General features: G+C 37.2%; 1 protein-coding gene across 6 annotated transcripts in view; it reads right to left on the minus strand.

The window, feature by feature from the left end:
• PPP1R12A (protein phosphatase 1 regulatory subunit 12A) overlaps positions 1 to 19,491 on the minus strand; it is a 200,349-nt gene that overhangs the window by 5,335 nt on the left and 175,523 nt on the right. For 4 of the 6 annotated variants that reach the window (XM_024196693.2, XM_024196689.2, XM_024196692.2 and 1 more), the window contains 6 exons: positions 17,344 to 17,360; positions 15,540 to 15,681; positions 14,212 to 14,316; positions 12,880 to 12,927; positions 2,714 to 2,764; positions 1,097 to 1,206 (listed from right to left, as the gene is read on the minus strand). In XM_024196693.2, the coding sequence (XP_024052461.1) occupies positions 1,097 to 1,206; positions 2,714 to 2,764; positions 12,880 to 12,927; positions 14,212 to 14,316; positions 15,540 to 15,681; positions 17,344 to 17,360 (473 nt within the window). The remainder of the gene's footprint in view (positions 1 to 1,096; positions 1,207 to 2,713; positions 2,765 to 12,879; positions 12,928 to 14,211; positions 14,317 to 15,539; positions 15,682 to 17,343; positions 17,361 to 19,491) is intronic. The other 2 variants (XM_024196691.2, XM_024196688.2) reach the window with 1 other exon arrangement.

Genomic DNA, 19,491 nt, shown 5'->3' on the forward strand with positions numbered 1-19,491 from the left:
TGTGTGTGTGTGTGTGTGTGTGTGTGTGTGTGTGTGTGTGTGTGTGTAAAAAAATGATGATGGTGTGAGAGCCATTTTTAAATATATTTTCATCTGGCCCAGATCCACAGGGCTCAGAGCTTCAGCCGTGCACAGTTTTTCTATCAAGGACAAAGGGCTAGTGGGCTGAAAGATTTGGCATGTGGAGAAGGGGCAGGGGAATGCGTCAAATTTTGTTTTCTCAAAGGTAGCCACCAAATGGATTTTTCACAGATGTCCCCTGTAATTGGATTTCACACAGGTATAACATCTGTAATCTTCAAATCAACACTCAGATTTCCTTTGGTTTACAGTTACAGATTTTCAAGCCTATTCTAAATCTAGTTTGATAAAAAGAATATTAGCACAACTGAGCCAGACCTGAACTAAACAAAGTATTTGAACAAATACATAAGAAGTCTTGAAATTCAAATATATTCTTGAAGAAAAGATGACTTTTTTGCATACCAAAACTCTACATACTGGAATGTAAAAACTAGAATAGCTGATGCAAACAATCGAGTCCATAATCCTGAAATCATTACTCATATATTCACTAGTACAATTTTGATTTGGGTCAGTCTTATAAAAGTTAACTATAGTGGAGAGAGGAAATCTTGGAAATATATTGGAAATCTTGAGATCAGTCAATTTTCAAACTCTGCATCTTGTACAAAAGTCAAAACAAAGGAAACCTAATGCTAGTTCAAGTCCTGTGTGAATAGCCATGCCTTTTGGGGCACCACAACTTTACATAACCTATAAATAAACTACAATCAAGAATCTTGTACAAGCCAAGACAGACCTATTTCTTGAACTGTCCTCTGATTCGTCTTTCAATGCAAAATGAGAAGATATGATGCTAGTAAAGATAATATCAAATCCTACCAATGTGTCTGTAATAAGGAACAGTAGCTGGGACACTGGACATCATGCATAAGCCAAACTTCTGTAATCAAGCAATAAGTAAATCTTCAGACACACAAGCATTAATAGTAAAGTGCTGCCAAAGCACTAGCTAAAATTCAACACCTGCCAAGCTACTCAAAGGAGAAAAAATGAAGAAAGAAGAAATTACAAGTCCACAGAACGTAGTTGCCTACAGGACCCTGAGAGCTTTGTAACCACTCTGGTCAAGGCCCTATTCTCGGCCAGCAGTCGCTCATTTAAATGTCTCAAAGATTGAATCTGCAGGAATCATAAAGAAACAGGAGTGAAAACAAGAGAAAACCAAGTATAGTATGTTTAAAAAAACCACAGATGAGGAGAACTGAAAGAAAACTTAAATCAAAAGAGACAGTCATGTTAAAAGCAGATAACTAGCTGTGAAAGGAAAGGATCAAAAAGTGGCACATTCTTGAAATGTAATCTAAGAACAGCCAGTGATTAGTCACAGCTTTCCAGAACAATTCAGGATGCATTAACAATGAGAGTTATTCCTGGAATTCTTTACTTAAAATTCTAATTACATGGACTAAATTTCCTATTCAGCAATCTGCAAATAATCATGTGCTTAACACTACATGACACTTACGTGACACTACAGCAAACAATAGGGTGAGAGTTAATCTTATAATTAAAAACATTAATGTGTGGCTGCAAATAAAGAACTTTGTAAAACTGGTAATATATCATTAGAAGAATGATAATTTTTTCCCATGCTGTAGTTTGCTTTCTGTCCCAAATATTATTTTGTCCTCCATTAAGGCACGCATACTTGGCTCTAAATCTAATGCAGATAAAACAACATGGTTGTCTTTTGTATACTTCTCTGCTTCTCATCATCCATGATGTCAGCAAGAACTCATGTATGCATTTAAAAGAACAGTATCTGGAAGTAAGTGCTGTTGCAGAGCAGCAGAGAGAATTCAAAAATGTGTTTTAGAAGAAACCCTTTAGCAACAGAATAGTGAATACTGGCTGTCAATAGACTGGTGGTGTCTCTCTAAAATTATAGCATCCAAAGATGTTTTCTAGTTCACCACATTCCAACTGCTTCCTTGGTATAATTTAATTTTATCATCAGTTAGGTTGGCTCACTTCTGGAGTTTTGTCCATGGATATAATGAAAAATGTATATATTGTCAACTCCCTGGATTAACCTTATTTAGCTCAAATCATATCACTCAGGACCTAAACTGGGTAAACTTTGGAGGGAGAAAAACTGTACATGCAACCATATCATGACTTAAGAAAAGAAAACAAATCACAGAAATTAACTCAAACTACAAGGTTAAAGTCATATTTAAAAAAAAAAAAATCGCATAGGCCAATCCTCCGTTTCGCACTACTGTAAGAAGTTAGTGAAAACCATACAATATCATCTCAGCCTCTAAAAGTGATTCACTTTTCCCCTTGGTTTAAGTTAAAAAAAAAAATCACTACCGTAGAAACCTTTGACTTTTCTCCCTGGTCACCACCCTAAACTTGTAAATCTCAGCCACTTTCTTTAAAAAATAATAATATATTTAAAAAAAAATCACCCTTTGCTATTATATCCTTTGCAAACAGAAAAGCAACGGAATTGCAGATTACTGCACAAGAGATTCTGTTGTGTTGGAAACTCAGGGAAATGATGTATTTGCCTATTCTCCAATGAGATTGCCAACAGCTGGAAAACTTCCACCTTACAAATAATGTTAACAACCAACGCACACTTTTACAGAATTTGTCACAAATGGCGTGACACACTTACTTTGAGTTCCTCTTCCATTTCAGATATCCGTCTTTCTAGAGCTCTTCGTTCCTAGATCAAAGTAGTGGCGTTAATGGTAAGCAATGCAAATTGCATTTTTAATACTTCTTGTAAATATGGTGAACATTGTGATACATGTCAAGTTTCAAAGACCAAACAACTAGAAGCACAGAGCGTACAGGAGACTTGTGATGCCAGTGATGTGTAGAAAATTCGTTCACATTAAAATTTAAAAATTTAGATGGATGAGAGATTAAGATATTCATTAAATTTTTCAAAATACACCCCATCTCTTCCTGTACATTAATTTGGACAGGGTATAAGTTTATAAGTATCCTTTGTTCAGATTTATTCCCTCAGGTAGGCTTTTGTGATAATTTAACATACAAGAAATGCAGAAATGATCAGAAACAAACAAGTATACTAAAAGAAACAAAAGCACAAAAAGCATAAGCTTTCATAGACAAGCAAATATAGCTGAAATGTTTGTCTCCTCTCAGAATCTTCCCAAGACACTTTTTTTTTTTTTTTAAAAAGTTCATTCCCGTAATATATTCTAGCTTAACAATGCAGGCAATAGACTTGATATCATGATTGCTTTCCTTGTGTAAGACAATGCAGTGGGTCTTATTTAAAAGCAGTTGCCATATTCAATATTTTACATTCCAATTTTTCAAAGAGTGAAAGGCAAAAGCAACAGATTATTGCAAAGTGTACATTTATATCTGCATACAATGGTGTTATTCAAAACAGCAAGCAGCATTAACTGAGGTGTGTAAAACTTTGGTTAGATCATACCGCCCAGTAGATACTGACTCTTGCCGGTCACCTTTCAGATACAAACCATTTGAATTTAGTTTAATCATAGTGAAGTTATTTCCCAGACATATTTCCCCATTTTAGCAAATAACTTTAAAGGTTTAGCAAAGTAATCATTTACTGCAGTTGTTAGTATCCTTAGTTTATTCTGCTTAATTCTTTTGAGTTGAGAATTGTGTTTTGACAAGATGATACTGACAGATAATAATAGGCATAGTTATCAGTACCAGTGAGTTAACTGCAGTAAGCAAGTGAATAACAAAAACAAAATAACAAAGCCAAATAAAATAATTCCAAGCAAATAGTAAACCCAAGTTACCGAGAGTTACATCAGTTACCTATTACACCTCTACCCCGATATAACGCTGTCCTTCGGAGCCAAAAAATCGTACCGCGTTATAGGTGAAACCATGTTATATCGAACTTGCTTTGATCCCCCAGAGCGCGCAGCCCATCCGCCCCGAAGCACCGCTTTACTGCGTTATATCCAAATTCGTGTTATATTGGGTCGCGTTATATTGGGGTAGAGGTGTATTAGTTTTTAAGGGTAGCATTTATTACCAGAGCTCTTAGAAACTAGTGGTCAATTAAATACAGTTCAGACTTCATTAAGTTTTTACAGTTCAAGCCAGGGTGGATTGATTCAAATCAAAGCAATTTAAATAACCAATTTCAATCATGATTTAAATCAGCAAGCAGGAAACACTGATTTAAAATAATTTTAATTGTGTTTTGCAGTTGTACTTCATTATTTTTTTCTAAAGAAAGGTTGATTTTCATTGGTTGGTAACCAATTAAAATGTTGATTTACAACTAAATGTAGCCTTTACACTAGATTTGGTGCTTAATTTTGCTAACCAGGAGGATATGCTATATCTATACATTAATTTAAGATTTACTTAAAACAGCTTATTTACGCTTATTCACATTCTTAACATGTTTATGTTAGAAAATGGTGATTATCTAAAAGTTTATAAAAACATGTTTTGCATTTAAAACTGATTTATTAAACAAAGGAAGTGTTATGCCTAATTAATGAATTGAACTGATTGTTTCTGGTCATAATCAGAGTTTAATGTCAAAAGGGACTACCAGATCATGTAGTCTGACCTCCTGAATATCTACTGCCACTGAGCACCCGCATACTAAACCCAACCAAAATATTGCAGCCCATAGGAAACTAGACTATTGTGTGTCACCGGCAGAGAATAGGAGGGAGTGAGGTGCACCAGTGCCCAAGGTCCCGCAATTGCGGGGAAATAATTAAGTAGTGTATACCCAGATAATCCTGGCAAATGACCCACACCCACATGTAATGGAAGGCGAACCCCCCAAGGTCATAGCCAATCTGACCTGGGGGAAAATTCCTGCCTGATCCCACATATGGTGATCAGTTAGACCCTGAGCATGTGAACAAGAACTAGCCAACCAAACACCTGCATGAAAGAATGCTTGGGGCCACCTCAGAACACTAGCCCTCCCCATCCGGTGTCCATGGTCACCATGTCCTTCAAAATTTTAGAACTAGCAGATCTCATGCTTTCTCACCTAATTTGTATTCATAGTTTAGAAGAGGAAATCAAGCTTTCCTGCTTTTTTAGCTCCCTATTGGTGTTTCAACTTGGAATGAACTAGTCATTGAACTGAACAAGTTGAATAAACTGAAATGAAGAAAATATTCTCTCTGCACCTACAGAAGAGGCTATGCTGTGAAAGCTAGTTTAGCACTTCAACAAATTCTGGTTCCAGGTGTTTTGCCAGTGACTTCCAAGAGTTCAGTGGTATGTCTTTCTTTAAAATTTGGCTAACGTACTATTTGGTATTTAAATGATTTTAATAGATTATAGTAAGTTTAGGCCTTAAAATAGATTGTCTATTTCAAATTTTAATTTTAAATAGGTTTATTTTTTAAAAACAAACCGGTTTTTAATTTGAATAAAACAATCCAATTTAAATAAAAAAAAGTTTTTTAAAAAATATAATTGCTTTTTATCTACACTGGTCCAAGCTACACAAGAGGGGCTCTTAATTGGCTGACCTAGTAAATTGTTTGGTATGCAAATAGCAGAATTCTGATTAATAAGTGTCCTGAAAATGAAAGTTGTTTCTATGATACAGAAGCGTCCTTAAAAACAAGCTTCTTACTGTAGTGGGAGCACATTTTAAAAAACAAAACCACAGTTACAGTTACGTGTCACTATTTTCTCATGGAGAAAAAAAGCAAACCCTGGATTCCCTGTACCACAACTTACAGAAGCAACATTTAAACAGCAATTTTAGCAGCTTTCACTAGTTAATAGAAATACTGACCAGTTATTAGTAGAACTGTCAAGTGATTAAAAAAATTTATCGCAATTAATCGCACTGTTAAATAATATAATACCATTTATTTAAAAATTTTTGGATGTTTTCTACATTTTCAAATATATTGATTTCAATTACGACACAATACAAAGTTTACAATGATCACTTTATATTTATTTTTTATTACAAATATTTGCACTGTAAAAAACAAAAGAAATAGTATTTTTCAATTCACCTCATACAAGTACTGTAGTGCAATCTCTTTATAATGAAAGTTGAACTTACAAATGTAGAGTTAGGTACAAAAAATAACTGCATTCAAAAATAAAACAATTTAAAACTTTAGAACCTACAAGTCCAATCAGTTGTACTTCAGCCAATCACTCACACAAACAAGTTTGGTTACAATTTGCAGGAGATAACGTTGCCCATGCCTTGTTTACAATGTCACCTGAAAGTGAGAATAAACGTTTGCAATGCACTGTTGTAGCCGACATTGCAAGATATTTATGTGCCAGATGCACGAAAGAGTCATATATCCCTTCATGTTTCAACCACCATTCCAGAAGACATGCATCCATGACGGGTTCTACTCGATAAGGATCCAAAGCAGAGCGGACCGACATGTTCATTTTCATCATCTGAGTCAGATGCCACCAGCAGAAGGTTAAATTTTCTATTTTGGTGGTTCAGGTTCTGTAGTTTCCGCATCAGAGTGTTGTACTTTTAAGACATCTGAAAGCATTCTCCACATCTCATCTCTCTGATTTTGGAAGGCACTTCAGATTCTTAAACCCTGGTCGAGTGCTGTATCTAGCCTTAGAAATCTCACATTGGTACCTTCTTTGCGTTTTGTCAGATCTGCTGTGAAAGTATTCTTAAAACGAACATGTGCTGGGTCATCATCCGAGACTGCTAGAACATGAAATATATGGCAGAATGCAGGTAAAATAGAACAGGAGACATACAATTCTCCCCCAAGGAGTTCAGTTACAAATTTAATTAACACATTTTTAATGAGCATGATCAGCATGGAAGCATGTCCTCTGGAATGGTGGCCGAAGCATGAAAAGGCATATGAATGTTTAGCACATCTGGCATGTAAATACCTTGCAACGCTGGCTACAAAAGTGCCATGCAAATGCCTGTTCTCACTTTCAGGTAACATTGTAAATAAGAAGCAGACAGCATTATCTCCCGTAAATGTAAACAAACTTGTTTGTCTTAGCAATTGGCTGAACAAGAAGTAGGACTGAGCGGAATTGTAGGCTCTAAAGTTTTACATGGTTTTGTTTTTGAGTGCAGTTATGTGACAAAAAAAATCTACATTTGTAAGTTACTCTTTCATGATAAAGAGCTTGTACTACAGTACTTGTATGAGGTGAATTGAAAAGTACTATTTCTTTTATCATTTTTACAGTGCAAATATTTGTAATAAAAACTAATATAAAGTGAGCACTGTACACTTTGTATTCTGTGTTGTAATAGAAATCAATATATTTGATAATGTAGAAAAACATCCAAAAATATTTAATAAATTTCAATTGGTATTCTATTATTTAACAGTGTGATTAATCGCGATTAATTTTTAAAATCGCGATTCATTTTTTTGAGTTAATCATGTGAGTTAACTGCGATTAATCAACAGCCCTAGTTATTAGCCATATTTTTCAGGAAGTTGTTCTTTTTAAAATTTCCATGTCTGTTGGACTAATTTTAAGTTACAGGATTAAAGTCAAATCATTATTTGTGCATCCCATAAAAACAACAAAAACCTTTCCTCACTTCTCCGTGAAGATTTAGTCCAGAGATGTATTGAAGTCTCATAATACTAAGACTTCATTCTCTGTTGTATACTTGATTTTTAACCCTGTGTTTGTTTGCTTGCCAATTGCAAAAATCTTCTGTTAATTACAGTGCATTAGTGCTGTTCAACTCTATTTAATCTAATAGTTTTATTTATGAAGTGTCCTCCCCAGGTGCCACTGAAAAAGTAAGTTTCCCTCAGAAACAAAAGGTCTGATTTAAAAAAGTAGTAAATAGCAGTTATAAAAAAACAAAGCCATACTATTGTTCAGAAAAAGCCAGAACCATCATTCAAGGTCAACATTGCATGCATTTTCCCCTTCCCCAAAATAAAAGACATATCTATTGACATAGTAATGTTTGGATCATGTAAAGCATCAGCTCTCTCAAATTTCAATTAGAGTTTTGCTTTTATCTAATTCTCTAATCCTACCTAAAAGAAATCTCAGTCAGAGCACAAAAATTAGCTTTACTAATCCCTCACTATATGCTTGTTTGTCAATTATGAAGTTTCTGATTCAGCTAACCGCAGTATGCAAATCCTGTATTCTGAATAAGGGCCATGGATACTTCTCCTGGCTACTCTCTATCCACATGCTAACAACACAGGCACTACAACTTCTGACGCTCTCCCCAACCGCTTCAAAGATTAAATACCATTAAATTTAAAAAAGAATTACTTTTAGCAGGAGAGGGCCAAAGGGGTTTGCGAAAATAATGAGATGTCTGGGGTTTCGTAAGGTGACAGGCTATAGCCAAGCACTATTGAGGAATTAACAGTAATCAGAATGCAGTTGTGAGAAGATGTACTTCAGTATAAAAATGAACAACCTGAGGATATTCTCTATTACATCAGTAGCAATCATATTCTGGGTTTATAAACACCTCAACCTTTCACCTCAAAGAGTTGGTTTACCCCAGTACACAGTTATTGCCTCCAAACAAGAAGCATCCTTGGGTTATATGGATTATGTTCAATAACTAAGGTAGAGATGTCCCCAATCCAAATACTCATATCTGAGCAGCCCCACACTTTGGGGAGACTTCAAGATGATGTTTGAAATCCTGATCCAGATCCAAATTTTGCAGTTTTGGCTCATCTATTCTGTGATGGTAAACAACTTTCACTGTACTACTTGGAATGCCCAAAAGCATGCCTAACCTACATTACCAAGTTAAGGGCTATAAATGAAACCCTGTTCTGCCTAAATATTGCCGGGATCTCCTAGCAGTGATGAGACATGTGCTACCCATCCCAATCTTCATAGGACTGGCCCAGTTCCTACAACATTGTAACTAATCTCAGATAACCATGTTGACAATGAATCATCAGTTTATGGCATAGAAACTGATTTTTTTTTTTAGGGCTGGCAGGGGTATTAGTCAGAATCAACTTCTAGAATAATTGTTAGGCTAGTACTATAAAACATAGTTTTAATAAGTTTATTTATCATTAGTGAAGAAAGGTACATCTCATCTTGAAAATGGGTCATAGCCCAAACGATTCTATTAGCTTTTCCTTATAGTAACACCTACCTCCTCTCAACCCTGCATCTCTTCCAGCCCCTCCCACTATTTCATTTTTTTCCGGTTCTGTTTTTATATGTATATATCCTCAAGTTTTGATTTTATGTAAAATATGTGTCTTATACTTGGCAAAGTAGAACATGAGTTTTAGATTACTGCTTCATTTATGTATAGGCTTGTGCTGCATGTGAAAAATTGTACCTTTAAAAATTCTCAAAATGATACACAAAAAATTCTACTAAATAAAGGTGTCTAGTATATTTCTGGATAGCCAATCTTTATTTACTGCTAACAGTTAAAAAGTAATTGAAGTGGGATTTTTATTAATAAACTAAATTCTAGAGTATAACAACGTTATTTTGAAAGGGAAGCTAATTAGAGATAATTCTATCCTCATACCACTTTCTTATTATGAAGAATATTTGAATGAAAAAAAGAATCTTTAGTATTTCATTGGCTATTGCTGTCGATTCAGCTGCTGAACTCATTCCTCTGTGACATTGCTGGTAGGAAAGAATTGATGTCACACACAACTGCTTCTTCAGCTAAAGAATAAGTATTAAAGGTGGATTTTTTTTTTAAACTACTCTCAAAATGGTATCTGAGCACCAGATGAAATAACTAATATTTAAAGTACAGACGCTCCCCGGGTTATGCAAACCTGACTTACACAAATCCGCACTTACGGAAAAAGTTCCATAAGTTCCATAAGCTAGAAAGTTTTTTTTGGGGGGGGGGGGGGGAATGGTCGGGTATACGTTCCTGACTTACACAAAATTTGAGTTACGCAAGGCGTTTCGCAATGGGACACTTGCGTAAGTCGGGGAGCGTCCGTAAAAGAAAGCAGGGAAATGGAAAAGGAGAAAATGTATAATCAAAGAAATTCTTTTTTAAAAAAATGTTCCTCATATATCAGAGTTAAGTTTGAGTTGGTAAAATAAAAAGAACAACTCCATTCCTTGAGCCAACTAGGTTTCAACTACTCAGTAATGCTATCACAACCTTTATTGCTCCCTTGACCTGCTCTGTGTTTTATGTAATAAATTTGGTACAAGAGTAACATTTCTACAGTGAAACTGACTGGATAAAAAGTCTCCTCCATGCAGGGCCGGCTCTGGCTTTTTCGCCGCCCCAGGCGAGGGGGGAGGGCGCCGGGGGGGAGGGCGGCCGGAGCCCTGGGAGGAGGGCGGCGAGCCCCGGCGGGGGCTCGGCTCCCCCCCCCCCGCGGCCAGAGCGCCGGGGGGGACTCAGCTCTAGTCTAGACGCGATAAATCGACACCCGAGCGCTCCCCCATTAACTCCTGTACTCCACCGCCATGAGAGGCGTAGGCAGAGTTGATGGGGGAGCGGCAGCAGTCGACTCATCGCAGTGAAGACACCGTGATGAGTAGGTCTAAGTATGTTGACTTCAGCTACATTATTCACGTAGCTGAAGTTGCGTAACTTAGATCGATCCCCCCTCACCCCCCAGTGTAGACCAGGCCATAGTGTCACTAAGTCTCTTAATACAATGGCCTATTTTAGAAACCGAGAGCAAAGCAGGAATTTTGCTACTGAAATACAAGAGTATCATGTACTACACATGTAAATAAATTGCAACGCATATTAAAAAACGGGTGCCATTACACCTATGATATACATAATTAAAAGTAATAAATTCCACTTGTGTGACCACAGTGGCAAAGGAAATGCCCGTTAAAGCAGGTGATTATCACTGCCCAGAGAAAAAGATGAGAGCTACCTCAGGGGTCAAAAGAATTGAGGGACAGAAGGTGCAAACAAACTGTTAGAGCTATCTGGAGAGAAAGCAGTAATGAATGAATGCAACAGTAAGGAAAGCCGTCTTCATCGCTGCATATCAGGAGCCTTATTTTCCTTATGCATTGTTCATTCACTAAATTACCATAGTGGAATTTCAGTCAGTTAGTGCAGCTGAGCATTTCTGCACCTCCCGGGTTCCCTACCATAACTAACAAGTAAATTTTTATTTTATCATTGGTAAGATTTGTAGAACTAAAAGTGGCTTCTTAATCTGCAATAATTCCTGTTAAACTTCTAGATCTAGTACTCCTGTATACTATTAAAACTATATATAGCTGCAGGGTTGGCTTGGGGTTTTTTTGGTCTGGTTTTTGTTTAGGTGGCAGAGGGCAAAAGGGAAGTTTAAGGGATCCATATAATATTCCAATATAAATAATTCACTTTAAGAATAACGAAACTAACACTACAAAAAATCCTCCCCTCACTACTCTTCTTTTTATACCTTAAAAACAGCTTAAACCATTTAAATGAATTTGGCTTTTTTTTTTTTAAAAAAGTTGCTCTTGAGAAGAGCCAAACTTTTATTTCAAAGGAAATTTTTACAGCTAAGTTATTAGCTTTGAAAAAATGAGTTTATAATGGAAATGCAGACACAAAATTAAAAGTTTGTGTCATACATAAAGTTCAGTATGACCATAATTTTAAACCTTGTGTCTTAGGCCTGGTCTACACTAACCAATTCGATCTAAGGTACGCAACTTCAGCTACGTGAATAACGTAGCTGAAGTCGACATACCTTAGTTCGCACTTACCGCGGTTCAGACGCGGTCCACACGCGGCAGGCAGGCTCCCCCGTCGACTCCGCGGTACTCCTCTCGCTGAGGTGGAGTACCGCAGTCGACGGCGAGCACTTCCGGGATCGATTTATCGCGTCCAGACCAGATGCGATAAATCGAACCTGGAAGTTCGATTGTGAGCCGTCGAACTACCGCGGTAGTGTAGACCTGGCCTTATTGCTTACATATACATTTGTGTACAAATATACATATTATCTCTCACAGAATGTGAGTGATCTGTATTTTCAACAACCTCATCTTCACTCTGCCTACAAATCCATCTCCTTTAGGACTACTAAAATTCCCAGCCTTTGCACAGCTTCAAACAGATCCTCTCTGCCAGTTTAAAAAAAAAAAAAATACCCCCATCAATTTTCTTCTCCTCCCCTCCCCCAAGTGGTATCAGCATTATTACTGATGATAAAAGGAGATTCCAATGAGACATCTCGTACTTGCTTTTCACCCTGGAAAGTTCCAAGACATCAGATCCTAAGTAAACGAGGAGAAAGTTTTAAGATTTTTTTTTTTTTTAATGAAGCTGTTTGAAGCCGCTTAGAGATATGGAATGTTAGACATAATTCTGGGAGAAACTGTTTAACAAGCAGAGTACAGAAGTGGAAGTCAATGGTGCAACTTACTACATCACCACCACATGTGTGGTTATATTACATATAATTAACTTAGAGTATTGTATGCAGTGTTATTGCAGCCATGTTGGTTCCAGAATATTAGAGAGAAAAGGTGGGTGGGGTAATATCTTTTAATGGACCAACTTCAGTTGGTGAGAGACAGACTTTTGAGTCACACAGAGCCCTTCTTCAGGTCTGGGAAAGATACTCTGAGCATCACAGTTAAATACAAGGTAGAACAGAGCTGTGATACACACACAGAGCTCACCCACCTTCTCTCTCTAATATAATTGACAGTTTGAGGACAACTTATTAAAAGAAGTATTACTGTCTATAATGCTACCTTACATTTATTGCCACTTTGCATCCTACAAACCGAACATCTAAATCATAAGAATCAGTTCAATAAAATATATCCACCCTGGGGTTGGAAAACAAAACAAAACAAACTAAAGTATCCACTAGATCTTTTGCAGAAACTTACCCTTTTTTCCATTTCCAAGAGTGACCTGTCAGCAAATCTCTCTTGTCTCTGAAATACAATGTTAATAATTAAATTTGGGATTTATGGTGGAAAAACAATATAAAATATAGGAGGCAAACAATAAAAAAAATAAAAATCTATAATTTGACTCTTTATGGTCTTAACAGTCAAAGAAAAGTCAAAAGTCAAAGAATTAAACAAATAAAAGCTTTTTTGTATTCCTGAAATCAAATCATACAATTGTACATAGTATTTAATTTCATGCCCAGGAAACTCTTTAATACCTATATTCTGAGAGACAGTGTTGTAGTTAAGGTTCTGGAATGGTATAAAAGTGAATAGAGTTTGTTCCTGGCTCAGTCACAGATGTCCTCTGTGACCTTGGACAAGTAAGTTAATACATCCTTACCATTAAGGGTGTTACATCAATGATTTCATTGATGTTTTTGAGATGCTTAGGGCTAGTCTATGCTACTGCGCTACATTGGCGCAGCTGCTATAGTGCTGAAGACATGCTATGCTTACGGGAGAGCACTCTCCCGTCGGCTTAATTACTCCATCTCAATCAGAGGCGGAAGCTATGTTGCCAGGAGAGCGTCTCCTGCCAACATAACAGTGGTATGGACACCGCTTTAAGTCGATGCAACTTACATCGCTCGGGGAAGGAGGGAGGAACTTTTTCACACTCCTGTGCGAGGTAAGTTACATCAACTTAAGCAGTAGTGTAGACAAGCCCTTAGATACTACAGTGATGTATACTGGGTACAGATATTTATTTATCAATTCTTTCTACAATAGTTTTTAACAAGAAACCTACTATTAATCTACAGATGTGATATCACCATATGCCACATTGTTATTTGAGAGCAGTTATCTGCACCTATTTAGAGTTGCACTATTTGCTCTTTAACCACAAGACAGGATGTCTAATCAGCCAGTGACAGCATGGCAGTCTGTAACAACCTGCCATCAGGTTTATAAATCAATCAGTTCATAAGTTAAACATTGATACTTTGAACATAAACGTAATTCAACAATGTGGAATCATTTTCTCTGTTTTTACACCTTCCTCCCTGCAGTGAAATTACTTAAGATATATGCCGGCAAGATTCATTGATTCCTTAACAATTAACACTTGCATTAGGCGACCAGACCCATCTGGCCTTCCCTCGTCTCCAGCAACAATGGCAGTTGCAGTACTTAACCCCATTCTTTTAGAAAAAGAGAAGGTAAAGCCAACACCTGAAAAAAATGTGAATTCCATTTCCAGGATTTTCTGGTTTGTTACCCATTTTACCAGCCAGAGACTTTGCTTTGTGTGTGAATACAAACCTGAGTAGCCTTTTCCAACTGTAGTTTAAGATCCGTCAGCTCCATGTTGGTATCATGTAACTGTGCTTTCAGCTTTTCATTTTCAGTTAGAATCTGTTCGTAAAGCTAAGAGAAAATTTAGACAGGTTTAAGAAATGTGCATCTCTTTTGGTTGCATTACTTAATGTATAAGGGGCTACATTCTTCTAAAACTTGATTTAATTGTATGAAAAGAACGAATAAATTTATACTCAGAGGTTCTATAGAACAGAACAGTACTTTTCTCTGTGTGTTCTGAACCAACTTAATAGAGAACCGTATTCCCACCACTGAATGGCTCAAAAACACCTGCAGAAACAATATCATTTCAACTAGTTTTTAGGGCATTTTCTTAAGAATATTACTAGCTTATCCCTTATTAAATTATACAGTACAATTTCATAAGGGTGACAAAAGTATCGTTAGTAGTATTATAAGAAAATTCTAGCTTCCACACGTAAAATGTTTAAATTCCCTGAAAGGAGAAACTTTTGTCTTTTATATTACAGACAAGAAGAAATGTGTGATAATTTTACCTTATATTTCCATAATACAGAAAACAATTTGAAACATTTTCCTTCTGAAAAAAATCTCTCATTGACAATAAGTTGAACAGTTGCTCATTTCTTCACAAGTTTCTTCTAGTTTTCAACAAGACTCGATTTTACATTGTACTAGCAAGTGCACCAAATAAAAGGCTCCATTATAGATATCAAGCAATTCTAACAACACAAGGACCAAGGTAGTGGTATGTGGTGTCATTAAAACAGCATTTGGCTCCTCTGGACCTTCCCCTTCTCTTGCAGAGGTGAATGCAAGGGCCAGAAGCTACTATATAGCCAGGGAGGTGGATACGATTCTTCCCCTTTGCCTCTGTGGAGTTCCAAGTTGAGTTACTTAGGGTATGTCTACACTTACTGGGGATCACCGCTGCGGCGATTGATGCACCGGGGGTTGATTTAGTGGGTCCAGTGAAGACCCGCTAAATCGCCTGCTGATCACTCTCCTGTCGACTCTGGTACTCCACTAGAATGAGAAGCGTAAGGAAGTCGAAGGGAGAGTTTCTCCCGTCAACCCAGTGTGGTGTAGACACCGCAGTAAATCAACCTATGTTATTCACGTAGCTGGAGTTGCGTAACTTAGATCGACTTACCCCAGTAGTATAGACCAGGCCTTAGGCTGAGGCAAGATTTGGGACTTAATGCGAGTAATCTGATTACTTCAGGACAGAATTTAAGGGGGGGGGGGGGGGGAGGAGGAAGAACGCACATAATAGTTTATTTTAATATCAGAACTACTGGCCCAGATACCTTTTTAAAGTCAGTTGCATCTTCTTTTTCTAGCCTACCACAATATGGTTTTCGTTCTTCAAAGTAACTCTGTGACCCAGACCGCCCCAGCAGTGAATCATAACGGTCACCTGATGATGTGCTGATTGATCCTGTATCGTATCTTTAAAAGAAGAAAAGTTCATTATTTTCATAACATTGCTAACCTGGTGCAGTATATCACGCATACTTAGTTTATTCATACCATTATCTCCTATCCCCTCTCTAACTGGTGGAAACAGGTTTTTAAAGTTTTCTTTCTTCCACTCAACACTAAGATTTATTTAAAATGAAAACAGGTTTTCTGACTGTCAAGTACGGCTTAGGGAGTACAAACATTAGCCTTCTATGTCAACATTTCTTTTGAATTAAAATATATTCCTTCAAGACATTGTTGCATGATTCTGAAGACGACCTTGTCAAGATTTTTTTAAAAGAACTTTTCTTTGCTTATTCATCTTTTATAAGCACTGAATTATTTTTTTGGTTTTATTTTAACCTCAAAAAGATCTGCCAAGTCGAGTCTGGTCTTCCCAGTTTTACTGGAGGACTTCGGGGAATTCTCCAGGATATTATTTGTGAGCTCAGCTACCTTACCAGAAGCAGCACGGCTCCTTTAACAAAGGCTTCTTTTAGTCAATATTAGTCATTGAAGTAAAATAGATATTAACACACACAAAAATCCAAAAGGCTTTAAACAATCTGACCAAAAATCTGTTCCCCTTCCCATTGCTCAACTTGCATGGTTCAGCTGTTGTAACATCCTCATTTAACACAGAGGTTTCTAGCACAGACAGGACCTGACTTCTTAATGTTTTTAAAAAAAGTAGATTGTTTTTGTCTATTTATTTTTAAAGAAGTTTTTCAGGCCATTTATCATAAAGCAGTTACAATGAGTACACACCCATTTTTTCCTTTGCAGGTTTCTTTTAAAAAAGAGTCAACTGCAAATAAAAGACTTCATAGTTCAAGATTTTTGTAATATTACTTCCTTAAGATTAAATCCTCCAAATGAATGAGTTAAGTGGCATTTTCAGCCTATTTCTAATGTTCACTGACTTTGCATTTCAGGTCTACTGAATGCAGCCTACTTTGCTTCCCCATTGAGCATGACACCGCGGAATGCTCCATATTCAGTATCAACCCACCGATCAAGAGCAATGGCACTAGCTTGCCAAAGGCCAAGTCATATTCGCATACATTCATTGTTATTTAAGAAATGTTTTTGTACATAAGGAACATCTAGAAATGCACATTATTAGGGGTGAGGAATGCAGGATTTGTTTCTCTCTGACAGGTAAACATCTTGAGAAAACTTCAAGAAGCCTGATTTTCAGAGGAGGCAGCACTTTCTGAATGTGAAGCCCCTTATAGTATCTCAAACTGGGTATCCAAAAATTGAGACAGTTTATGAAAATCTTAGCTTTGCATTGTAAACTGCATGGGACACAGTCTGGATCGATTATGTTCTGCGAAGTACCTAGCATATTTTAGGTGCAGTATAAAATACTTCAGCACATAACCAAAACAACATTTTGGACATATCTTCAGGTCGCCTCTAATCTCCCACTTGCCTGAATGTGTAAAAAGTCAATCCTATGGCTTTATTGCTATATTCTATATGAAACATACTAAATCTTTACAGCATTAACATTTTTTCAGAGCTTAACCTAACCAACTACTGAGAGCAAAGTAGGATTTGTAAATTAAGAACTTGAAAAATAGAATATGAGTCAAAAAGGTTTCTGTTTTATAAATAAATGATTTGTTTAAATCAAACACATACCTTGAAAGACTATCACTCTGGAAAAGAGAAGAAAAAAACATTAGGACAAATTGATATTTGTACATTCATTAAATATAATATTCAACATATCCGTGAACAAATGTAGCGTGGCAGAGTTGCGTTAAAGCACAGGAGAAAGCTGAATGCTATTCAACCATTTATTATCTGAACACCATGTACAGCTTCGTTTTGTTATGGCTATCAAAAAAGAGGAAACGTGTTAGAAAGTATTTGCCAGAAAAATGTTTTGCAAACAAGTTAGTACAAACTTATTAGAAGGCTTAGATTTTAGTATTATCTGAAACGTTAGAATAGTTTTAGAAGTATGTAAATTCCTCAGTTTCTCTGCCATTTGGCAAAGTTATTAAATAAGACACAAGGATTGTGTCCACCTCCAATCCTCTTCCTCCTACCCTTTTTTATTTTTTAATTGGAGAGCAGTATTTTAAGAGCTCAACTGTCTGAGTCACTGCATACCATCCTGAACAACATTCAGTGGCAAGCTAGAAAAATATTGGCATTACTGTTATTTAAACAGGATTAAACTGGGTGGGGAATCTGAACTGCTGCCCCAACAATATGTAGCAAAATGAAACCTTTTATACACAGTTACTCAATTTAAGATCATATACAAAAGAGTAATTTAACAGGTTCCCAAATTACAGAGGAGTTTGCAGACACAGGAAAGTCTCATATGTTGGGTCAAGAACCAAATTTAATTAAAATTAATTATAGAATTGTATGTGCAGGAATGCACTTAAACTCTATAGAACTTGTAGTTCTCCATTATTTTTCCTTTGAATGATCAATATAATTGTATTGTTTTATGAATGCAGGCTCTTTCTAGTGACTATAATGCTACCTGCACATTCCCAGCTATGTTTATCTACTAGGCTGCTTAAGACTTGATTTTGTTTCCTTTTTTACAGCTTTATGATGTATGGGAGAATTTCTGAAAGGGCTGGATTGTTTGTTGTCCTGTAAGGAGCAAAACAAAAAAAATCCAAATACCTCATTTTTCCTCTTCCCCTCTGGGATATTCAACAATGCTAGCATTGACCTAACTCTACTCCCACTAAATTCAATAGTAATACTCCCATTAGTTTCAGTGGGAGTGAAGTTAGGCTAACGCTGGGCTCTTCTGAAGACTCCACTCTGTTTCTAAGTCAGAGATTTTAAACCCTGCTGCATGAGACACACACTGGAATGGATTTTAAGCAATAGGCTGCAACTTTATTAACATTGGTTGGAGGTGGAACATGACCACCCATCTCAAAAACCAGGCATTTAACTGGGTCCAGTGTGGGGTTGCAGGGCTCCCTACATAACCAATAAGCCAGGGCAGACCCTGCAGCCTAGTGCCAGGACTCAGGGAGCTATAAAGGGTACCAAGGGTGGTGGTGGGAAGAGGGGAGAGGAGAGAAAAGCTTGGTCTGCAAAGAATTCTGGCCTTCCCTTCTCCTTACAAGCACATGGTCTGGGAGCTGGTCCTTTTAGCTTTTATCTGCATTGGCCGCATTTGCAACAAACTACCCATACCCATATTATCTCTTAATATTAGAATTCCAAATTCTATTTGTTATCCGAACTGCACCTCCACAGTGCTGCGAGGAAAGCAAATAACTCATCTGACCCGTGTCTAATTTGGCCCAATAAGAAAAAATTCCTTCCTGATCCCAAAACCCAGGTGATCAGTAAGACCCACTGCATCCTGGAAACAGTCCCCTATCTAGAACTACAGGGAGGAGTGGGGCAGCTGGAGAGACAAAGGAGTCTTGAAGCCTGGGGGAAAAGTTTCAATTGTTTGGGGAGGAAAAATCAGCTCCTACTCTTTCTCCCCAGTCTACCAACAGGATGCAAGAACCCAAGAAAAAGGAGTGGTATCTGGCATCTTTGGGAATGCACATTCTACCATCACCGCCCGGGGGCAGAGCAAACTTTTTTCTGATCCAGCTAACATCCCACCCGCTCACCCACAGTGGAGGGAGCATTTCTCAGGCATGCCCTCTTCTCCCTCCTCCTCACTGCTGGGGCAGTGCACTCCCCAGGCAGTCTGACCAAACATTGCCCTCCACCCCCAACCAGGAAAGGACTGTTGTTGTTGCCGCCTTTATATTAACATTCCTTATTATTTTCGCCTCTTGCTCT

The sequence above is a fragment of the Terrapene carolina genome, unplaced genomic scaffold (assembly GCF_002925995.2).
Source record: "Terrapene carolina triunguis isolate 2854851 unplaced genomic scaffold, T_m_triunguis-2.0 Scaffold68, whole genome shotgun sequence".
Taxonomy (NCBI): Eukaryota; Metazoa; Chordata; order Testudines; family Emydidae; genus Terrapene; species Terrapene triunguis.